General features: G+C 41.0%; 1 protein-coding gene across 1 annotated transcript in view; it reads right to left on the reverse strand.

Annotated features, from left to right (window-relative positions):
* The window catches only part of LOC133606711 (uncharacterized), a 330,643-nt gene that overhangs the window by 19,243 nt on the left and 286,182 nt on the right, over positions 1-25,218 (reverse strand). The window contains exons 20-32 of the mRNA XM_061960959.2: positions 19,976-20,020; positions 19,832-19,876; positions 17,401-17,478; positions 17,238-17,261; positions 14,159-14,203; positions 14,040-14,084; positions 13,873-13,953; positions 13,742-13,804; positions 13,626-13,676; positions 12,129-12,155; positions 11,956-12,036; positions 4,513-4,566; positions 4,380-4,433 (exon numbers count right to left, since the gene is read on the reverse strand). Of these exons, the coding sequence (XP_061816943.1) occupies positions 4,380-4,433; positions 4,513-4,566; positions 11,956-12,036; positions 12,129-12,155; positions 13,626-13,676; positions 13,742-13,804; positions 13,873-13,953; positions 14,040-14,084; positions 14,159-14,203; positions 17,238-17,261; positions 17,401-17,478; positions 19,832-19,876; positions 19,976-20,020 (693 nt within the window). The remainder of the gene's footprint in view (positions 1-4,379; positions 4,434-4,512; positions 4,567-11,955; positions 12,037-12,128; positions 12,156-13,625; positions 13,677-13,741; positions 13,805-13,872; positions 13,954-14,039; positions 14,085-14,158; positions 14,204-17,237; positions 17,262-17,400; positions 17,479-19,831; positions 19,877-19,975; positions 20,021-25,218) is intronic.

Here is a 25,218-nt window from a genome sequence, read left to right on the forward strand (position 1 = left end):
ACGAGCTGCTTTTTTTTTTGGAAGGAAGGAAACTGCTGTTCTAAATGTGTCCACTTGATGTCACAATAGCAATTCTTTAGGCAAGCAAACGGTTTATACTGAGGCCAAGCAAGAGGTACACAGTAGAGGTGGACTGTGGAGCCTCCTCCTCGACCCACATGAAACTTAAAACCTGCCGTTTTACGTCTTCTGCTTAAAACACATGGTCATTTGGCACCCTTGTTGCCCCAGAATGTCTCTGTCAAACACGAGAAAGGTGAACTTAACCCTTTTGAATAGTTTTTACCTCCGTTTCTTAAGGTTTGTTGAGTTAGCACCGGATTGATACGTGGACATGACAAAGAAGGTATTGGATACCTAGAAGAGTTTACATGTTGCGTTTTTGTTCAATCTCAGAAAGACTGTGACTTAAAGTTTAATCCTGTCTTTGTAGATACATTGAGACCAAGTCTAAGCTCATTGTGTTTTTGAAGCTGCACCAATTTCCTCAGAATTTTCAACAAATTTGAAGTGTTTTGTCCAGAGGATTATTTTTTTGATTTGTACATTTTCAGAATGTGCTTGTTCTATTTTTGGCCAAAGTAAAACGAATACAACATGTTGAAGTTGCCTTTATTTTTAAGTTATCATGCCATGATTTTACCATTCCGGCCCACTTGGGAGTAGATTTTGCTCCATGCTCCAATGTCTTTGACACCCCTGGTCTAGTCAAAAGTTTGGAGACTCTTCATAATTTTATAGGATGCAAAAGTCTGTCCAAACTTCTGACCAGTACTGGAAATATGAACATCCCACAAAAGGTGAGGACATGTGTGTTTGGTTCATGTCTTTGTTGTAAGAATGGTTCTCGGCAATAACTTTAATTACCCTTTCCTGCTAATTACCCTTTCCGTCAGATTTTTCGTCCTTTTTGTGGGATGAGTATGTGGGTTGCGCCCAATAAAAATTTGCCATATGCACTCTGCCAACGCCGAACAGCTTATTGTTTTGCCATTGACTCTTGTTTGGTGTATTGGATGATTAAGGTTTTAAGAAACAAGACACTTCGGAAAATTAACAATTTACTCATGTGGCGTGTAGAAGAACCCCACACAGCCACAACAACCTGGCATCTCTTCTTCAGGCTGGTCTCCAACCTAGTCACACACTGTTGTGGGATGGCATCCCATTCTTCAACCAGCATTTGTCGCAAATCCACCAATGTGGTTGTGTTGGTCACTCAGGCACGAACATGCCCATGCTGAGCCCACACGTCTTCAATAGGGTTGAGTTCAGGACTGCTGGCAGGCCAGTCCATAGTCTCCACTCCCAAATACTGGAGGTAGTCTCTGACAAACCCTGCTCTGTCTGGTTGCAGACTGTGGAAATAAGGGATTGCCACTATTTGAAAAATAGGGGGCCACATGCGCGTTTACACTAGAGTGATAAAAATCACAATTTTACCTGCAGTGTTCACAGTCGGCTGGAAAAAATCTGATTAAAAAAAAATCAGATTTGGGCCACTTTGGCCTGCAGTGTAAACGTAGTCTAAGCCCGTGTTTTCCAACCACTGTGCCGTGAGATACAGTCTGGTGTGCCATGGGAGATTATCTAATTTCACCTATTTGGGTTAAAAATATTTTTTGCAAACCAGTAATTATAGTCTGCAAATTATGTGTTGTTGTTGAGTGTCTGTACTGTCTAGAGCTCGGCAGAGTAACCGTGTAATACTCTTCCATATCAGTAAGTGGCAGCCGGTAGCTAATTACTTTGTAGATGTCGGAAACAGCGGGTGGCATCGTGCAGGTAAACAGGTGTCTAATGCTTAATCCAAAAATAATCAAAAGGTGAGTGTCCCTAAGAAAAGGCATTGAAGTTTAGGGAAGGCTATGCAGAACGAAACTACTTTGTAGCCAGTTCAGTTTTAAACAAAAACAGAATGCTGGATGACAGCAAAAACTTACTGTGGAGCACAGACGGCGTCCACAATGTACATCCAAACATGACACGACAATTAACAATGTCCCCACAAAGAAGGATAAAAACTAGGGATGTCCGATAATGGCTTTTTGCTGATATCCGATATTCCGATATTGTCCAACTCTTAATTTACCGATACCGATATCAACCGATACCGATATCAACCGATATATGCAGTCGTGGAATTAACACATTATTATGCCTAATTTGGACAACCAGGTATGGTGAAGATAAGGTACTTTAAAAAAAAATTAATGCAATAAGATAAATAAATAAAAAAAAAAATTATTGAATAAAAAAAGAAAGTAAAACAATATAAAAACAGTTACATAGAAACTAGTAATTAATGAAAATGAGTAAAATTAACTGTTAAAGGTTAGTACTATTAGTGGACCAGCAGCACGCACAATCATGTGTGCTTACCGACTGTATCCCTTGCAGACTGTATTGATATATATTGATATATAATGTAGGAACCAGAATATTAATAATAGAAAGAAACAACCCTTTCGTGTGAATGAGTGTGAATGAGTGTAAATGGGGGAGGGAGGTTTTTTGGGTTGGTGCACTATGTATCTTATGTTTTTTATGTTGATTTAATAAAAAAACAAACAAAAAAAAAACAAAAAAAAACGATACCGATAATAAAAAAAACGATACCGATAATTTCCGATGTTACATTTTAACGCATTTATCGTCCGATATTATCGGACATCTCTAATAAAAATAATCAAATATTCTTGATTGCTAAAACAAAGTAGATGCGGGAAATATCGCTCCAAGGAAGACATGAAACTGCTACAGGAAAATATAAAAAGAAAGAGAAAAAGCCACCAAAATAGGAGCGCAAAACAAGAACTAAAACACTACACACAGGAAAACAGCAAAAAACTCAAAATAAGTCACGGCGTGATGTGACAGTACACCAGTGACGTGCGGTCACTAGAGGCATGCCATCATGGAAAGAAAAAAAATGTAAAAAGAAAAAAAAATAATTAAATTGTTATATGTATCCAGTGATTATACTATAAAGTTATTTTCCGTTTAACTTCACCAGTTTTAGATTATTTTTTATTCAAAATCGCTGAATTTTCACATTTGCCGTTCAAATACTGAGAAGAGACGGTGCGGTGATCAGCAGCCAGTTGAGGCACGTCAATCAGTTGTGCCTCAACATGGATTGCGGACTCGGCTAACTGCTGGCCTGCTGTGCAGTGAGACCGTATTGCTATATGAATTATATTATACATTTCCATAGTTTAGTTAGCTGAGGTATATAATGTACAGTGTATTTTGTCAACAACTGTATGTGTGTAAAGTATTTCTTGTGCTGAGCAATCATAAAACGGCTGCGAAGACGCACTGTGTGAGGCTCGCGTAATCCCGCCTCCTGGTGCCGGTTATTGCACCTCCGTCGCAGACTGCACTCCCCGACGGGAGCGCCACACCAACCAAAGCCGACACCCAAATCCTCCACGTGCAAGACCGAATCCACCCAAAAAAAGTCACTTAACAAGAAGCCAAAAAGTGCAAAAACAATGCTCGCGCCGGAGGAGCCGTGAACGACTGCAGGGACACAACATTAGGTACACCTGCAGACTGCAGCACGGATTTCATATTTCATTCATTCACAACTCCTCCAACACGAACACCACTGTTCCCGCACTTATAAGTAAAGGTAAGACCATAATAACGTTTTTTTTTATTAAATGTGCTTTTTTGTGTGCTACAGTTTGTATGTGTAAAGTTAAAGTTAAGTTAAAGTACCAATGATTGTCACACACACACTAGGTGTGGTGAAATTTGTCCTCTGCATTTGACCCATCTCCTTGCTCACCCCCTGGGATGTGAGGGGAGCAGTGGGCAGCAGCGGCGCCCGGGAATAATTGTTGGTGATTTAACCCCCAATTCCAACCCTTGATGCTGAGTGCCAAGCAGGGAAAAATGCTGGTATGAGCTTTCAAACATAACCCGTTAACTGCTGCCAATCAAATGGTGAATAAGATACTCTTTAGGGTTCATATGTTTGTAAATCTGACTGCGATGAAGTCAGTGCCTCACTAGTCATGAACCTCACCGCACGTTACTGCAGTACACCTACTTTGAGACAAGAGCTATTTTGATGCATGGTTGGTTATGATTTAAAGTCATATCCAACAATTGCGACAACGACTTTTTACCGTCACCTGAGTTTCGTTTTTTAATGATTTCTGCTGGTGGTGTGTCTCCGGATTTTTTCAACGCAAAAAAATGTGCCTTGTTTCAAAAAAGGTTGAAAAACACTGGTCTAAAGCCTGCAGTTCTGTATGGTGCCTTAATGTTATTGAACACAAATGTGTCCAACCTTTTGACTGGTACTTATATATATAACACAAAGCACACCCAATTATGATAAAATTGCAGTTCAAACACAAACTCACAGGCAATCCGTACGGCCCCCTTGGTCCTGGCTCACCCGACGCTCCTTGCTCGCCCTGATCCAAGAAAAAAACAACATAATTGCATCTTAGTATGAGGTCAAAGGTGACGGTAGAAGTGCTATATTCTTCTTACTCGGTCTCCCTTCGGGCCGGCCGGACCAGCCGGACCTGAAGGCCCGTCGGTGCCCTGCAAAATGAAACAACAGTATTACTGGCGCTGTTTTTAAATATGATTCCTAATCATGAGCAAATGGAAGCTTAGGACGTCCACATGCTAAACGGGGTCTGTGAGGTAATGCATGAGCGTTTCTGCCAGCCGAATATATTTTCACAACACAGTGTGGGTGAGAAATAGGAAGTGGGGAAGGTGTGAAAGCTCGAGAAAAGAAAAGGGAACAGGGACAGGACAACAATTCCTCTTGTGACACTCACCCTCATTCCGGGCTTGCCGTCCAAGCCGGAGGCTCCCTGTGCCGGTTATGGACGTATGAGTGACATGGACAAGGCGGGGATTAGTACCAGATGAACACTGTTATTACTGGACAGTCTCAATTACACGTTGGGTTACTGGGGAGCTGGCAAACTAATCAAGGGGAATGAATGAGTGCACACACAGGGAAGGCAAACACACACATATTGTACAAACAGTATCTGGCAAATGTGAGTACAACTCTTACATTTCACAACCATTGTATGGGGGGACAATGCTATACATAATTTTAGAGTAGTCAGTGTGCAGCTTGCGTAGCAGTACACAAGCTGAGTAACAATGTAACTGTGTCCTGTGAAAGGTTGCAAGGGGTAGATTTTCACGGTTTTCAGGCTACTTGCGATGGTGGGGTGTCGAAGGTGTGTGAACGTGGCGGGGGGCGTGGTATGGCACTGTCTTGTCAACGTGACGTCACCACGTCATTTATAATGAAAAAATCTAATAAAAAGGTTAAATTTTACAAAGTTTTGGACGACAATGACTGGAAATCTGCATTGATACAAATAAATGATAGCGCATCTTGTTCAAAGCTTAATCTAATACCATTTAAAGGCCTACTGAAACCCACTACTACCGACCACGCAGTCTGATAGTTTATATATCAATGATGAAATCTTAACATTGCAACACATGCCAATACGGCCGGATTAGCTTACTAAAGCGCAATTTTAAATTTTGCGCGAAATATCTTGCTGAAAACGTCTCGGTATGGTGACGTCTGCGCATGACGTCACGGATTGTAGAGGACATTTTGGGACAGCATGGTGGCCAGCTATTAAGTCGTCTGTTTTCATCGCAAAATTCCACATTATTCTGGACATCTGTGTTGGTGAAGCTATTTCAACTTGTTCAATGAACAATGGAGACAGCAAAGAAGAAAGCTGTAGGTGGGAAGCGGTGTATTGCGGGCGGCTCCAGCAACACAAACACAGCCGGTGTTTCATTGTTTACATTGCCGGAAGATGACAGTCAAGCTTTACCATTGGCCTGTGGAGAACTGGGACAACAGAGACTCTTACCAGGAGGACTTTGAGTTGGATGCGCAGAGGCGGTTCTTGTGAGTATGCATGCAGCTGCGGCTTCCAAACATTTGATCGCTTGCCCGTACGTGCGTGCCGCTATGTGCATGTCACGTACATAAATTTGGGGACTTTGGGGAAATATATGTGCTGTATGAACTTTGGGGAGGCGAACGGTACTTTGGGCTGTGGGATTGAGTGTGTTGTGCAGGTGTTTGAGTTATATGGACGGGAGGGGGGAGGTGTTTGTTATGCGGGATTAATTTGTGGCATATTAAATATAAGCCTGGTTGTGTTGTGGCTAATATAGTATATATATGTCTTGTGTTTATTTACTGTTTTAGTCATTCCCAGCTGAATATCAGGTCCCACCCGCCTCTCTCAGCATCTTCCCTATTTGAATTGCTCCCACTGCCCTCTAGTCCTTCACTCTCACTTTCCTCATCCACAAATCTTTCATCCTCGCTCAAATTAATGGGGAAATCGTCGCTTTCTCGGTCTGAATCGCTCTCGCTGCTGGTGGCCATGATTGTAAACAATGTGCAGATGTGAGGAGCTCCACAACCGGTGACGTCACGCTACTCGTCTGCCACTTCCGGTACAGGCAAGGCTTTTTTATCAGCGACCAAAAGTTGCGAAGTTTATCGTCGATGTTCTCTACTAAATCCTTTCAGCAAAAATATGGCAATATCGCGAAATGATCAAGTATGACACATAGAATGGACCTGCTATCCCCGTTTGAATAAGAAAATCGCATATCAGTAGGCCTTTAAGGTTGTCCTTCGCATATGTTTTACTAACGCTAAACAGGGGACGGCGTGGCGCTGTTGGGAGAGTGGCCGTGCCAGCAACCTGAGGGTTCCTGGTTCGATCCCCACCTTATACCAACCACGTCGCGTCCGTTGTGTCCTTGAGCAAGACACTTCACCCTTGCTCCTGATGGGTCGTGGTTAGCCCCTTACATAGCAGTGCCCGCCATCAGTGTGTGAATGTGTGTGTGAATGGGTGAATGTGGAAATAGTGTCAAAGCGCTTTGAGTACCTTCAAGGTAGAAAAGCGCTATACAAGTATAACCCATTTACCATTTAAACTTTCCAAAATGTATGCCAATATAGCAGATACATGTAATCGCTGTCAATCGACTCCGGCAAACATGACACATGGTCCTGTCCCTGTCTAAAAGCCTACTGGATTAATATTTTTAAACATCTTGCAGATGCATTTAATTTTAAATTGACACCTTGTGCAGAATTGGCGATTTTTGGAATTCCACCAAACTATCAAAAAATGAAGCAGACTTTTAGAGATAGTATTGCCTTTGCATCATTAATAGCTCGCTGAAGGATTTTACTGGAGTGGAAATCACAGTTTGCCCCCAAGGCCTCCCTGTGGTTTAAGGACCTCATGTTTTTCTTAGATTTAGAGAAAATTAAATATAATCTGAGGGGTACACCAAAACAATTTGACTTGACCTGGGGCTGCATAATTAGTTACATAGCTAAATGAAAGACACACAAAAAAAAGAGTGTCTGTTTTCTCAGTACCTGTATTATGATTTCCCTATCAAATGAATAAATACATATTACTAAAAAAACAACCAGTACCATACTGCAATGTAGAAAAGTGGCAATTATATAGCTACTCACTTATGTTACCAGATATTTATACAATAATATCTCATATTTAGTGGGATAGTACTGTAAATATACACTTACTTTACACAGTTACTTTCCACACACATATACATACACACATATATATATATATCTATATATATATGTGTGTATATATATATATATATATATATATACATACATACGCTGTTTTGTAGGGGGTCTTGTTTATGTTACTCCACTTCGACTGTGTCTTTTCCCCGCAAGCCATGTTGTAGTTTTAAGTGCTTTCCTTATGGAGTTTAATGACAGATATAAGTTAGAACTATACTCTACTTTGTATTAGACATGGCAACGACGGAGAATGCGTGTGCGTCGGAGAATTTAAGCAAAAATTAAAGCAGTTTTGTCTTTTCAAAACTTAAAGTGGGTAATCCATGCTTTTATTTCATCACGTTTAGACTACTGCAACTCACTTCATGTTGGAGGGAACCAGGTCTCACTTGCTCGATTGGAGTAAGTCCAAAATGCTGCTGCTCGCCTTTTAACTGGCACAAAAAAACAAGAGCCCCTTTTTGGCTAGCAGTTTATTTTAAAATTTATTTTTAAATGTTACTGTTTTGTTTTGAAATATCTTAACGGATTAGCGTCACAATATACAAAACCCTAAGTCAGTGAAGTTGGCAAGTTGTGTAAATCGTAAATAAAAACGGAATACAATGATTTGCAAATCCTCTTCAACTTATATTCAATTGAATAGACTACAAAGACAAGATATTTAATGTTTGAACTGAGAAACCTATTTTTTTTTTGCAAATAATAATTCATATAGAATTTAATGGCAGCAACGCATTGCAAAAAAGTTGGCACAGGGGCATTTTTACCACTGTGTTACATGGCCTTTCCTTTTAACAACACTCAGTAAACGTTGGGGAACTGAGGAGAACAATTTTTGAAGCTTTTCAAGTGGAAATCTTTCCCATTCTTGCTTTATGTACAGCTTAAGTTGTTCAACAGTCCGGGGTTTCCGTTGTCTAATTTTAGGCTTCATAATGCGCCACACATTTTCAATAGGGAAACAGGTCTGGACTACAGGCAGGCCAGTCTAGTACCCGCACTTTTTTACTATGAAGCAACGCTGTTCTAACACGTGCAGAATGTGGCTTGGCATTGTCTTGCTGAAATGAGCAGGGGCGTCCATGATAACGTTGCTTGGATGGCAACATATGTTGCTCCAAAACCTGTATGTACCTTTTAGTATTAATGGTGCCTTCACAGATCTGTAAGTTGCCCATGCCTTAGGCACTAATACACCCCCATACCATCACAGATGCTGGCTTTTGTACTTTGCACCTATAACAGTCCGGATGGTCCTTTCCTCTTTGGTACGGAGGACACAACGTCTACAGTTTCCAAAAACAATTTGAAACGTTGACTGATCATACCACAGAACACTTTCACACTTTGCATCAGTCCATCTTAGATGAGCTCGGGCCCAGCGAAGCCGGCGGTCTTTCTGGGTGTTGTTGATAAATGGCTTTGGCTTTGCATAGTAGAGTTTTAACTTGCACTTACAGATGTAGCGACGGACTGTACTTACTTACAGTGGTTTTTTGAAGTGTTACAAACTGATGTCGGTTTTTGATGCAGTACCGCCTGAGGGATCGAAGGTCACGGGCATTTCCGCTTACGTGCAGTGATTTCTCCAGATTCACTGAACTTTTTGATGATATTACAGACCGTAGATGGTAAAATCCATAAATTCCTTAGCAATAGCTCGTTGAGAAATGTTGTTTTTTAAACTGTTCGACAATTTGCTCACACATTTGTTCACAAAGTGGTGACCCTCGCCCCATCCTTGTTTGTGAATGACTGAGCATTTCATGGAAGCTGCTTTTATACCCAATCATGGCACCCACCTGTTCCCAAATAGCCTGTTCACCTGTGGGATGTTCCAAATAAGTGTTTGATGAGCATTCCTCAACTTTCTCAGTCTTGTTTGCCACTTGTGCCAGCTTTTTTGAAACATGTTGCGGCATCAAATTCCAAATGAGCTAATATTTGCAAAGTTTACCAGTTCGAACGTTAAGTAGCTTGTCTTTGCAGTTTATTCAATTAAATATAAGTTGAAAAGGATTTGCAAATCATTGTATCATTATTTTTTATTTACGAATTACACAATGTGCCAACTTCACTGGTTTTGGGGTTTGTATTAGACCTCTTAAAAATCTACACACTTCCTCTCTGAGGTCTGCGGAACAATTTCTTCTTGTCGTCCCAAAAAACATATTAAACTTCAGAGTAGTGCGTTTTCTGTTGGGGCTTTGAAACTTTGGAACGAGCTCCCTCTGGCTATTTGGCTGTCTCCTTCTTTAATAAGTTTCAAATCACGTCTTAAAACTTTTAAACCAGCATGAGAGTTGTGTGATCTTAGTCAATTTTAAATTTTTTTTTAATGTATTTAGTTTTTTTCTTAAGTTAAATGTTTCTTACACTAGACTGCCCTTGGTTTATCCTGCTTTAAAATGATTATTTTAACTACTGTGCAGAACTTTGTGAAACTTTTGTTGTTTTTTTAAATATTGCTATATAAATCAAGTGGATTGGATTGGATGTATGAACCAGTCTGCCCCACAACAAGAGGATAGAGAAAAAGATGGAGCTTATTGACTCTAATGGCGGACACGCACAACGCTCTTTGGGTAAAACATTGCCATATATGGAGCTATCCGCTGATGTCACAACTGGGAAAAACGTCACAAATTGGGCAAATTAAAAACGGCTTGTTTGGAGGAAGTGTGAAGGAAGGCAAGATTGTTTCATAAAATATCTCCGCCATGTTTTGATTTAAAATGTTCTCGACCAAATACAGAAAAACAAAGTACTTCCCCTGTTAAATTTAAGGCAGATCTCCAACTTGTCAGGCTTGTCCCTGACAGTTTGGTCATGTTTTAGTTTTTCTTCTGCGTTTGTTTTTGTTTCCTGTCAGCGCTCTTATTTTGGTTATTTCCTGATTATCTCCCTGAGTGCTTTGTCCCCTCAGCTGTGGCTGATTGGCACCTGGCCACACCTGGTGTCAATCAGCCAGCTGCTATTTATACCTGCCCTCCAGTCACTGCTGAATTATTGTAGTGTCTACCTGTCAATGTCGCTTCTACCTGTTGATTGTCAATGTCATTTCTACTTGTCCATGTCAGTGTAGCTGGATGCGGTAGCGGTAAGCTATATTCTGTAGCTGTTTGTAGTTTGCTGTCTTTTTGTTCCTCGTCTTCCAGTTCCTGTTTCCCTGGCATACTGTTTCCTGTTCCTAGTTTGTGTTTTTTCTTTATATTTTTGGACATTAAATCATGTTTTCCTGGACAAAGCCCGCCATCTCTGCATCTTGGGGTTCGCCACCTACACACTCTGACAGAGTCTTGGGGTTCGCCACCTACACACTCTGACAGAGTCTTGGGGTTCGCCACCTACACACTCTGTCAGAGTCTTGGGGTTCGCCACCTACACAGTGTGTAGGTTCGCCACCTACACACCCTGACAGAGTCTTGGGGTTTGCCACCTACACACTCTGTCAGAGTCTTGGGGTTCGCCACCTACACAGTGTGTAGGTGGCGAACCCCAAGACTCTGTCAGAGTGTGCAGAGATGGCAGTCACAGTGTGTAGGTGGCGAACCCAAAGACTCTGTCAGAGTGTGTAGGTGGCGAACCCCAAGACTCTGTCAGAGTGTGTAGGTGGCGAACCCCAAGACTCTGTCAGAGTGTGTAGGTGGCGAACCCCAAGATGCAGAGATGGCAGGCTTTGTCCAGGAAAACATGATTTAATGTCCAAAAATATTAAAAAAAACACAAACCAGGAACTAGAAACAGGATGCCAGGGAAACAGGAACTGGAAGACGAGGAACAAAAAGACAGCAAACAACAAACAGCTACAGAATATAGCTTACCGCTACCTCACCCAGCTACACTGACATGGACAAGTAGAAATGACATTGACAATCAACAGGTAGAAGCGACATTGACAAATAGACACTACAATAATCCAGCAGTGACTGGAGGGCAGGGCAGGTATAAATAGCAGCTGGCTGATTGACACCAGGTGTGGCCAGGTGCCAATCAGCCACAGCTGAGGGGACAAAGCACTCAGGGAGATAATCAGGAAATAACCAAAATAAGAGCGCTGACAGGAAACAAAGACAAACGCAGAAGAAAAACTAAAACATGACCAAACTGTCAGGGACAAGCCTGACACAACTCAAACAGTGTGGTAATTTGTATTTCAATACAAGAATCATGTCTGAATTTAGAAGTTATACAAATAATGACAGTTCACGAGTTACTGGTTGGTTTGAGAGTATAATCCCTTGAGAAGATGTTATCAAAACAGTTGTTGAAATGTGGGAGGTGTAGTCATTTTTGTGACAGCAATACAAACAAATGAGGGATTTTTTTGCACTTACAGGAAGGCCCAATGGTCCTCTGTCGCCCTTGTGGCCGGCCTCCCCACGCGCGCCCTTGGTGCCATGCAAACCACCTTCCCCCTGCGTCATAAGTTTACAAGAAAAGTAGGTTAACATGCTCCACTAATTACAACCCTCAAGACAACTGGCAAAAGGGTGGAGGCATTTATTACCTTTGGTCCAGGGAAACCATGGGGGCCCTAAAGGACAAAACATAGTGTTAATTTAGGCAGTGAACTCAGGTGGCTATAAGGAACAGGCTTTTAAATCAACATCAGAATGGAACTCCTCCCTCGTGTCTATGAATAGGTATTGTCTACATTTCAATCGATACTAGTACCAAATCGTTATTTGAGAAACGGAGTCAGTGCCATACTTGCCAACCCTCCTGGATTTTCCGGGAGACTCCCGAAATTCAGCGCCTCTCCCGAAAACCTCCCGGGACAAATTTTCTCCCGAAAATCTCCCGAAATTCAGGCGGACTCAGGTCTATACGGACCTGAGTCCGCTTTCCCACAATATAAACAGCGTACCTGCCCAATGACGTTATAACTGTAGAATGATTGAGGGAGAGTTCTTGGTTTCTTATGTGGGTTTATTGTTGGGCAGTTTCATTAACGTCCTCCCAGCGCGGCAACAACACACAACAACAGCAGTCACGTTTTCGTCTACCGTAAAGCAGTTCGTCTGCCGTAAACAGCAATGTTGTGACACTCTTAAACAGGACAATACTGCCATCTAGTGCATTTGATGAAAGCACTTTTGTGCGTGCCACACAGCAATGCATCATCAGAGAGGGTGTTCAGCATGGTTCGGAAAATAGTGACAGAGAATAGAACAAGGATGGACAATTCAACCCTTAACTCAACAATGAGTAGATGAGTGTTATGTGTGTGTATATGTGTAAATAAATGAACACTGAAATTCAAGTATTTATTTTATATATATATAATAAAATAAATATATATTTATAGCTAGAATTCACTGAAAGTCAAGTATTTCTTATATATATATATATATATATATATATATATATATATATATATATATATATATATATATATATATATGAAATACTTGACTTGGTGAATTCTAGCTGTAAATATACTCCTCCCCTCTTAGCCACGCCCCCAACCACGCCCCCCCCCGCCTCCCAAAATCGGAGGTCTCAAGGTTGGCAAGTATGGTCAGTGCTTAAATGGTGCCTGAACTGGTACCATATTTTTCGGACTATAAGTCGCAGTTTTTTTCATAGTTTGGCCGGGTTTCAGTGCAACTTATATATGTTTTTTTCCTTCTTTATTATGCATTTTCGGCAGGTGCGACTTATACTCCGGTGCGACTTATACTCCGAAAAATACGGTACTTACACAACTGGAAAGCATGCACATTTTTGTAAAAAAAATAAAATAAAAATAAATAAAAACAACTGGCTAGCGCTGCCTCAGTAGCAGTCTTATGAGAGCTGCTGTTGGAGTTTTAAAGTTGGCAATGGAGTTCAAAAGGAGTGTCAGACTCGGTGTACTTCTGGCAACCAAGTCAGACGTACATGGCTGCTTTGTGATCAAATTGCCTTTTTGTGAACCTGTTGCTCAGGTTTGGAACTGAACTTGCTTGTTGTATTTAGCCCCGCAGCAGCCATTGAAGAGCCCTGGTGTACTTTAACTCACCATAGGTCCAGGGGGGCCGTGTGGTCCTGATGTCCCTGGTGTGCCAATAATCTAAAAACAGACACGGTTGAGGTTTCAAACAGTGTTATAATTCCAATGAGAATTCTGACACTCACCGAGGAGCCTTGAGGACCAGGCAGACCTGAATCACCCTTGTCTCCCTTTACCCCATTAACCCCCTAAAAGGAACACACACACAATGCTTTCAGAACTGTAACACGTCTCTGCGGCCATGTTTATTTCTTACAGGTAATCCTGGTAAACCAGTCGCTCCCTTGTCTCCCGATGCACCCGGCATTCCCATGTCTCCCTTGGAGCCCTTGTAGCCCTGAGAGAAAAAGTGCACACAAACGGGAATTTGTAAGTTTAGGTCCAGAATGTGATTGATAGCATCCATAACAAACACTATCTCACTCTTTCGCCATCTAGTCCAGGGAGGCCTGGCAAACCACGGTCCCCCTGTTGGACAAAATGAGGACATGTCATCAATTTTTGTTACTTTAAAAACAATGGGTATTTTCTGGACAATTTACCTTAATACCATGCGGTCCTATAGGCCCAGGAGGACCCGGTGGACCCTTCACACAAACAAAGACGTTACTTTATCCATCAAAGGTAACACAGAAGTCATGTGAATCCAGGGAAAATTAAATATACAAAAACAAAAACTCATAGCGAAAGCAATCAGCAGTTAGTTAAGAAGTGAACACAATGCTGGTAAACATGCCGAGGACGACCACAACATGTCAGCCTGAACACATTCATTGTATTATATCTTGAATGTATGACACATTAGTCAAAAAGCTGCTTCTTCATCCATGTAGCCTTCAAGATGGTAAAGCTAAGTGGATGAAATACAATGAAATGAAAATGAGCTTTCTAAAAATAAAAAATAAAGTATAATAACGCATAAAAATTAATTACTTTGAAATAAAATGTATATACTGAATAAAAATGATTTATTTGTATTGTTTTCAATTAAGACCAACCAAATCCAAAAATGAGGGTTATCTTGAGGCCTTAAATAAGAAAAAAGTTAAATAAAGAATACAAAATACAGATATCACATGTTGCATTACTGAACATGGGGGAACATTCCTTCAACAAATACTACTTGAGTCATTTTTCCACACTTCAGTAAGGCCTCCAGTGGACTTGGAGGCCATACATGCATACTTTGTTAGATGTGTCACATTAATCATTGTATTGTTGTTGGTAAATGTGTTGATCAATTTAATTTAGGGATCATACATACACTTTCATTCACTGTTATGCAAACATGTTGATGGCAGTGTTGGCTCATGCAAATTATTTATAATAGGGGTGCAACGGTACAGGTAATCCACGGTATGGTCCGTACTCAGGTTTTTGGACTACGGTTTTGATTCATTTTAATTTTCCTATAAAAACATCTCTTTATTTTGCTTGTCAGCAAAACTGCGTTTTGCAGGAAAACAAAGTATCAGTGGTGTACTATAAGACTTTTCTCAAGTTAACAGTAATTAAACACAACACTTTCAAACTTCTTAGTGGCAAGTGGTGGCCCAAATGTAACAACTCAAATAGATCATATTTAATGGAAATACATTAAAGTGCCATTTGAATTTGAGGTAGTGTGAAGTAACAATGTGTGTCAGCATAAAACTAGTTCAATGATACATTTTAGGAACAATTATTTTGTGGCAAAACACAAACTCAAAAGTATCTGTAGAGGTTTTTAGTACATGTTATATCTGAGGAGTTGAATCAGAGTAAACACATATATAAAAAGTGTGATTAAAACAAGTTTCAGATATCATTTTTCGGTAACACTTTAGCATGGGGAACACATTTTCACCGTTAATTAGTTGCTTATTAACATGCAAATTGGTAACATATTGGCTCTTAATTAGTCATTATTAAGTACTTATTGATGCCTTATTCTGCATGGCCTTATTATACAACCAGTAAGCCACTAACTAAGAGTGTTCCCTCAATAACCTCAGAATTATTGCTGATTAGTAACCCTAACCCTAACCCTTATATGTTCCCCTAATGTCCAAATAACTCCAAATTAAGTCTGTTACTTTAATAAGCAACTAATTAATGGTGAATATGTTCCCCATACTAAAGTGTTACCGATTTTTCTTCTGATTAACTCCATAAGTAAATTTTGAGACTAAGACTTTCTGTCTTGCCTCTTGGTGAGGGCGGTCACATTTTTCTCATTGTGTCCTTGTCTTGTCTGAACTTTTTTGAAGCCTCTTTCTTTGCGCTGTCCTCAAATCTAAATATCAAACATTGATATGATCAGCTGGACTCTCGACGCAATTGACAAAGTCTTTTCGACAAGGAAAAGAGGTTCGGGGGAGCCTGGCTGCCCTGATGGAACCATTGCTGCGGGGTACGTGAGAGATTCCTGGGATAAATGGAGACTCATGTGCCTCTCAGTTCTTTCCATCGAGGACGTGGAAGACATCTACCTATTTGGAACCGTGATCGCGGGGCACCTGCTGATTGGGCTGGGCATTGCTCTGGTGTATCGTCAAATTCGGAAGACGATGGCAGCCACTCAAGGAGCCCAACGGCTGTTCATCGCAATGGAAGGATTGGGTCGAGCTGTGGGAACACAGACTGGGGCGATTTCTGATTTGAATCGCAAAATGGATCTCATCTTGGAGAAGCTTGCTGAGAAGGAAGAATTAAATTGAATTTGAGATATCCAGCACGGACACACAGAGCAGGCAGGTCATTGTTTTGACTGCTCGAAGAAAACAAAATCTTAATCTACGATTTGACTCCCTCGAATGGCCTTGATGGTATCAGGAACAGGCTGTTCTGAAGAACTCCCCCGAGGACTCCTCAACGATGGACGCTTTTGACCTTCCTTTTTTTCAACAACACCTGGTGTCGAACTTTGAGATCGGCCCCAGTCCACAAAAACATTTCAACATCTCACCCAAGTTAATTGGGCATACATGCACGCACCCGCCCCTCCCCCAATCAACGCCTTCACCGCTGCTTAATTCCTCCGGGGTTGAGGATGGCTGAGTAGCGCTTTATAGTGGCAGCCGGCCTCCAGGGCCCCAAATCCCCCCCCTCTGTTGCGAGTTGTTGTGATTACATGTATCATGTTTATGTGTGCCATGCTATGTGAGGTTTTTTTCCTCGGACTCAGTCTGGACCCCTCCTGAGGGTCCAGCCTTAGACTGAATTTTTTTTTTTACTCTTCCCCCTTTCCCAATGTCACCTTTTTCCTACCTTTTTTAAGGAGCGCCGCAAGTGGCTGAACCGTTGGCGGTCCCGTCTTGTCCCCTTGTAACGTATGTCTGCTCTTAGTGGGACTGTACCAAAAATGAAATTTCAGTTCTTATGTGTCTTGTACATGTTAAAGAATGGACAACAATAAAGCATCTTGATCTTGAAATTTAGTCTCCCAGCCTGGGTCAATAGTTCAGTCAAATAGTTTTAGCTACGAGTCCGCATAGTGGGCTGAATTGGTTCCGGCAACGTGAGCTGCAGTGGTGACACCGATCGGCTCAGTATTTTATTGTGTACCGTTGCATCCATTGCAATGTGTAATGGAAATGTCTTAGTACACACAAAGCACACACTGAAGCCTATCATAGTTACCGTCACTGTGACTGTGGTAATCTTCTGCAGCAGGCCAAACAAGTGGAACAAGGAGAGGAGAAAGAGAAATACCATTGCAGAAAAAACAAACCTTTCTGTCAGCATGTTGCACAGACACACCCTAAGAAACAGTATTAGTATTAGCACTATTTAACTCTCTGACCTGTAAAGCTTCCTGTATATTCCCATTGTAGTTGATGATTTCGGTGGCCCCTTGGTCTCCTTTTTGCCCTGGCGGGCCCTGCATGGACATGGTCATTTGGTATGTTATTTTATTCATGAATTGTGAATAGGTGCACTCATGAATGTAACCAGCATTTAAATCTGATAACATTGCCTGAATATGATTTATATTTGATATCCGTCTTAATGCATTTTATGGTAATGGCTTGAAGACGATTTGTAAATCATAATCTATTGAATGTATTGAATACATTGAAAACTTTGTTATTTTTTGCTAATGTTAGTTCATTTGGAATTTGATGCCTGCAACATGTTTCAAAAAAGCTGGCCACGTGACAAAAAAGACTGAGAAAAATGGGAAATGCTCATCAAACACTTATTTGGAACGTCCCACAGGTGATCAGGCTAATTGGGAACATGTGGGTGCCATGATTGGGTATAAAAGCAGCTTCCATGAAATGCTCAGTCATTCACAAACAAGGATGGGGCGCCATCCTCACTTTGTGAACGAATGCTTGAGCAAATTGTCGAACAGTTGAAGAAAAACATTTCTCAACGAGCTATTGCAAGGAATTTAGGGATTTCACCATCTACGGTCAGTAATATCATCAAAAGGGTCAGAGAGTCCGGAGAAATCACTGCACGTAAGCGATGATATTACGGACCTTTGATCCCTCAGGCGGTACTGCATCAAAAAGCAACATCAGTGTGTAAAGGATATCACCACATGGGCTCAGGAACACTTCCAAAAACCACTGTCAGTAACTACAGTTTGTCGCTACATCTGTAAGTGCAAGTTAAAACTCTACTATGCAAAGCGAAAGCGTGGCACGGTTGGGAGAGTGGCCGTGCCAGCAACCTGAGGGTTCCTGGTTCGATCCCAACCTTCTACCAACCTAGTCACGTCCGTTGTGTCCTTGAGCAAGACACTTCACCCTTGCTCCTGATGGGTCGTGGTTAGGGCCTTGCCTGGCAGCTCCCGCCATCAGTGTGTGAATGTGTGTGTGAATGGGTGAATTTGGAAATAGTGTCAAAGCGCTTTGAGTACCTTGAAGGTAGAAAAGCGTTATATAAGTATAACCCATTTACTATTTATCAACAATACCCAGAAACGCCGCCGGCTTTGCTGGGCTTGAGCTCATCTAAGATGGACTGATGCAAAGTGGAAAAGTGTTTTGTGGTCTGACGAGTCCACATTTAAAAATTTTTTTGGAAACTGTGGACGTTGTGTCCTCCGGAACAAAGAGGGAAAGAACCATACGGATTGTTATAGGCGCAAAGTTGAAAAGCCAGCATCTGTGATGGTATGGGGGTGTATTAGTGCCCAAAGCATGGTTAATTTACACATCTGTGAAGGCACCATTAATGCTGAAAGTTACATACAGGTTTTGCCATCCAAGCAACGTTATCATGGACGCCCCTGCTTATTTCAGCAAGACAATGCCAAGCCAAGTGTTACAACAGCATGGCTTCATAGTAAAAGAGTGCGGGTACTAGACTGGCCTGCCTATAGTCCAGAAGTGTCTCCAATTTAAAATGTGTGGCACAATATGAAGCCTAAAATACCACAACGGAGACCCCCGGACTGTTAAACAACTTAAGCTGTACATCAAGCAAGAATGGGAAATAATTCCACCTGGAAAGCTTAAACAATTGGTCTGCCAACTTTTTTGCAACGTGTTGCTGCCATTAAATTCTAAGTTAATGATTATTTGCAAAAACAAATTTTATTGTCCGTTCAAACATTACATATCTTGTCTTTGCAGTCTATTAAATTGAATATACGTTGAAAAGGATTTGCAAATCATTGTATTCTGTTTTTATTTACGAATTACACAATGTGCCAAATTCACTGGTTTTGAGTTTTGTAGAAAAAAAAAATCATAATATGACTCCTTTAAGGAGCTGATTAAAACAGATTCAATTGATGCGTTTCTGTGTCCGCTGGTAATGTTTTTTTTATTACATTTGTTTTTTCATATATTAAAATATATATTCTTGACATTTGCATTTTCTTGCATCTCGAACATTCTAGGGCACGCTGGCTGACTGTCTCCAGAGCGCTAAAAAGGGAGTTCCATTGTAAATGCACTGCAGGACGGCTACTAAAATGCCCGTAGAAAGTTATACATGTCACCTGCGTGTTTCAAAACACCACAAGTAGGAGCATGATAACATGAATGTGCAGTAAATTAGTATCTCCATGGTGAACGCCGCGTAGTACATGCAAAAACCTCTTTTAAATAGGGCGGTCTGCACCAGTTATCAATTCTACATGCCGTCTCTGTAGATCACACCCAACATATCCACGATTGGTCCGCTCATATATACAGTTTGTTTAGCCTTTGTTATTTGGATCTTAGTCGATCAGGCCCTCTATACGCCAACATTTAGGAGTAATAAATGCTTACCTTCGGCCCGGCAGGCCCATAATCTCCTTTATCGCCAGTCTCGCCCTGATGTGGGATACATACAAGATATATTTTATATCATGGATTACAAAAAAATGGCAAAAAAAAGCTTAACATGGTAATCCGATCATTTGATTAGCTCACCTTTGACCCTTTAAAACCAGGTGCCCCGGCCTCTCCCTGCGACCCCTGTGGAAATATCAATGTTTATTTATTTTTATTTATTTTTAATATGCCTTTTAAGGTTAGATGAACAGGACAAACATCCATGTTGTGGTTTCTATTCTTCATTCATGACTTGATTGTCATAACCTTGCTGTCTGGAGGGGGGGTCTTGTTTCCTCCTCCTCAGGGAATGTCGCCTTGGCTAAAATAACCAACGCTCTGGGGTGTTTATTTGAAGTCTGTGGCTGATAAAGGTGGGGTTTCACGTTTGGGGTCATCTGAGTTTAGACTAGAGTTTAAAAAGGAAAAGAAAAACTACCTGCTGAGGCAAAGCCAGACATAAACAATAGTGGACAGGAGTGTCCAAAAATTGAACTTGGGGCCATCTGCGACCAGAATCGAATGCACTCGTTATTGACCTGCGACAGACAAAATTAAAAATGGCCTGCATTGGAATGTCACGTACACAAACAAACTGGAAAACCAAACCAAATTGGCTGACTACCTGTGCATCTGACAGGTTGTTTTTCAATTTGTGTGCTTCTGTACTTACACTTCAATATGTATTGAATACCATGCACACTGCGTACTCAGTTACTGAGGGTAGTGCTGTCCCAAATACATTACTGTTGTTGCACTTAGGAAAGCCAAAAATTATGATCCAATATCTATCTGCTTACTTTTCTTCTCTTCTTTTTCTGAATTGCAACCACTCCAGTTAGGCCCCTTCTACACTAAGCCTGCTAATGTTATCCAGGGTAAATCCCACCTAACCGTATCCTTGTACACACACACACACACACACACACACACACACACACACACTCAATGGTTGTTTAAGACGCCGCCGGCGCAACGCGACCTAGTACGCCATACTTGCCAACCTTGAGACCTCCGATTTCGGGAGGTGGGGGGTGGGGGGCGTGGGGCGGGGCGTGGTTAAGATATATATATATATATATATAAATATATATATATATATATATACTGTATATATAAGAAATACTTGACTTTCAGTGAATTCTAGCTATATATATTTTTTTTATTACATATATATATATATATATATATATATATATATATATATATATAAATAAATAAATAAAAGAAATACTTGAATTTCAGTGTTCATTTATTTACACATATACACACACATAACACTCGTTGTTGAGTTAAGGGTTGAATTGTCCATCCTTGTTCTATTCTCTGTCACTATTTCAGAACACACACATTATACAAATATACATTATAAAATCAATAAGAAAACGGGAGCTCTAACTTGGGAGTCTGAATTAGGATCAGAAGTTCCTATATAAGCATTGCGCACTCACGTCGCCTTTTTGTATTGATTACTGCAGCTGTGCACTGGATTCATTCACAAATACAAACTACAACTCACAAACACTTTAGAGTTAGGCTCCACCATCAGAATGTGTACTTAAACTTATAAAGATCACATGGATATTATTCAGTGAGTTGATTCACCAAAACTAACCTGTTATACAGGAGGAAAAGGCACACAGGACGTTTCAATTGTTCACAGACTGGTCGCGCTCATCATAATGACAAGACAATTCCAGTCTGCAGGTGATAGCATTCAATTGGGAAGAAACACCCTACTGCCCCCTACTGAACAATGTGAATACTGATAAATGTGTAATGACAGCTCCAAAAACGAATTCAAACCACAAAATAAAATAAATAAATCAACACAAAAATGTGACACATTATGGGTGGGTCACATATGCATGTACAGTAGATGGCAGTATTGTCCTGTTTAAGAGTGTCACAACATTGCTGTTTACGGCAGACAAACTGCTTTACGGTAGACGGAAACTTGACTGCTGTTGTTGTGTGTTGTTACCGTGCTGGGAGGACGTTAATGAAACTGCCTAACAATAAACCCACATAAGAAACCAAGAACTCGCCCTCGATCATTAGCTGTTTATATTGTGGGAAAGCGGACGTGTCACTCAGGTCCGCATGGAGCTGGAGGGGGGCGTGGCCTCCAGCTCCGCCTGAATTTCGGGAGATTTTCGGGAGAAAATTTGTCCCGGGAGGTTTTCGGGAGAGGCGCTGAATTTCGGGAGTCTCCCGTAAAATCCGGGAGGGTTGGCAAGTATGTAGTACGCATGCGCGGAAAAAATGCGCCTCTGACCTGGAAGTGTATCCTTACCTTATGTTTCAATGTAGACTATTGCCACATTTCTTTTAACAGTAAACCTTGCTTGTCTCACCATCAGCAGCTGTCAGACTAGCCCTATTGTAGTGAATCACACCTGAGCCATCATACATGACTCACATCTTTAATGGACGTGTGAAAGTGAACAATGTGATAAAAGAACATTTTACAACAACCAACAACAGTACACTGTGCTTGTAGGCTGAAATTGGCGGTCGTACTTGACGGCCGAAACCCGTTCATGGCTTCACAATAGTTACGGAGTACAAAACTAGACGTTGACATACATCGCGGCCAATAACTGACAGTCTATTTTGCAGGTCCAAATGCATTTGCTATTTTTTAGTAGTCTTCCCTTGACCACGGTAGCCCGCATTGTCGTTGTCTCTCCTTCGACAAATGGACGAAGTTGTTCACTAAGTAAAATCACAGCTGACCTGGACATTCGAAAGTTCTCTTGCCGTTCCTCTGACACAACACACTCGGTGACAAACATATCCCACCAGGCTGCCGTTCTTTTAGTGCTTATCCAAAATCAAACATTCCGCAGAAATCAATGGTCAACTTTTACAACTGTGCCATCAGCAGTGTCCTCATTTACGGATTTTTAGTGTGGTTTGCTAGCTGCACTAAAGCAAACCAACAAGCCCTCCAGCGAGTGGTTAAAGCGGCGGGGAAAATTACAAGGACAATACTCCCAGAGATGAGTGCCATGTACACAACTCGCTGCCTAAAGCGAGTACACAACATCCTAAAGGACAGATACCACCTAGCACATGGCCTCTTCAACCTGCTACCCTCTGGAAATAGGTATAGATCAATTTGCACCAGGACCACCAGAATGTCTCACAGTCTGTATCCCCAGGCTGTGAGACTGCTAAATGAACAGCCTGCCCCTTTGCTGCCCCGGACCATCTTATTACCTCACTCTTCACCACCTCAATAATCGTGCTCTGGACATTGCATTGCTGCAACATCAACGTAACACCCATCAGACATCTGACTCTTTCCACCCCACGTCCCTCTTATCGCGATCTTCCTGCCAATGCTAAAATGTAAACTATTGTCAACCTGCACATCAATGCAGTTTCTATGCCGCTGGACAAAGCTCAAACAAAATCTCGTTGTTCATGTATGACTTAAGTGTTATTATGACAATGACAATAAAGGAATTGATTGATTGATTAATCGTCGCTCAACATTGCTATGTTTCCGTCTGAGATGTGTTGTATCCCAAATAGCTGCAATCGGCCGTTTCCTTCTCTTAAGGTATTGATGTGTGATGTACAAGAAGGAGAAACACGGCATGTCTGGATGACTCGCCTCCATCTTTCTAGTGGTTGCCGCCGAGTTACCGAACGGGTTGTTATGAAGCTGGCTGTGGCGCGTTCTTTCTGATGTCACTTCCTGTGTGGGGCGCGGTCTTTCTGGCGCCACTTCCTCTCCGAACTCAGTTTGTAAACGATCAATGAGTCAATACAAAGCTAAAAGCCGGAGACTCAAGAAATAGACGACGCACTTACCCGTGTAAAAAAAATATCCAAGGAGGGCGACCTTAGACGATGGTTTACTGTGGCTGACACGGGGCTTAGGCTAAATAATTATTTGGTTAAGGGGTTATCCGGCTTAGTGTAGACATAGCCTTAGTCAATATCAAGCCAAGGTGCCGATGATTGAGGGTGGTTAAGCTCCATTGCTCTACTCTCACCATTAGGAGCATGTTGAATGTAAATCCTGGTCGTGACAGAGCACTGCATATCGCTGTACTTCTCATTGGAACTAGGGTTGCCAACTCCCTAAAAAAATTTGTGACACCTTGCAGGAGGAGTCAAACTAATTTATTTTGGCCTTTTTTGTGTTAATAGATGCCAGAACGGTCGACCGTCAATGAGTTTGACACGTGGGCGATCAGTCACGCTGGCATCCATTGACTTAGCCTGTAGCAGAATGTTGTCGTTCGAAATAATTTATTGATATTTCACAGACTATTTATAATTTTGACGGTAATAAAAAAATACGGGACAATGTGCATCCCCTGACAGCTCAATACGAAACATGTACTTTTGTTTCTAAATACATTTACGTTTTTCAAGAGACTGTTGTCAACCCTAATTGGAACTAATTTCAGTGCCTAAAATGCTGTGTACTGTACTGTACTGTAAATGTGAACGTGCACAAATTGAAACACTTTCATTCACAATCTCTGGTTTTTGATGATTGATCGAAAATGTAAATATTATACAGCATACACATGCTTGCAAAGTTTGGTATGTTTTCGAGTAGTCCGATGTTAAAGCCTTAAAAAAGCCGATTTAGTTGCCAAAATGATAATAGTGAATAATAATAAATACAAAAATTCCAGAGGAAATTTGAAAAGGGTACCCCTTGCTAACCCCTGGTCCTGCATTTGTGATCATCTTGTGGCTTTTGAAACTAGTTTAACCTTTGCAGAATGCCAACGAAACAGAAACCACACTAGCAACCTATGAGGATACAATGTGACATAACCAGTGACATAACATTATTTTCACTGTATGGCCTGAAGGTTGGGTTCCTAATCAATTGGTTGTTTTCAACTTTGGTCCTATATTACATCGCCATGGTTACACAGAATGCAACCAAATGCTATCAGTAGGGCTTAACCCAATTAAAACCTATCCAGAAAAAAAATATAAAAAAACAAACCTTTGCACGGTATATTGCACGGTCTATTTCCTAGGCAGATGACAAAGATTCTTAAATGTTTAAAAAAATGTATGAAATTTTAAATTTTTGTGTAATTTACACATGTTCTATTTTGTTAAATTTTACAGATATTTTTTTTATTTATTTTCAAAATAGTTTTTCAATGCTATGTGCCTCTTAATACCTCCCTGTTGCCTTTGTAAGGTCATTTTTAGCTCTAAACTAAACAAAATTGATGCTCATCCACTTTTTTGTTATCTTTTTTTCCAAATATGAATCGATAAGAGAATCGATAAAGAACGGAATCAATAAGCAGAATCGAAAGTGTGTAACCGGAAACATCCTCACATAGACA

This window comes from Nerophis lumbriciformis, linkage group LG05 (assembly GCF_033978685.3).
Source record: "Nerophis lumbriciformis linkage group LG05, RoL_Nlum_v2.1, whole genome shotgun sequence".
Classification (NCBI taxonomy): domain Eukaryota; kingdom Metazoa; phylum Chordata; class Actinopteri; order Syngnathiformes; family Syngnathidae; genus Nerophis; species Nerophis lumbriciformis.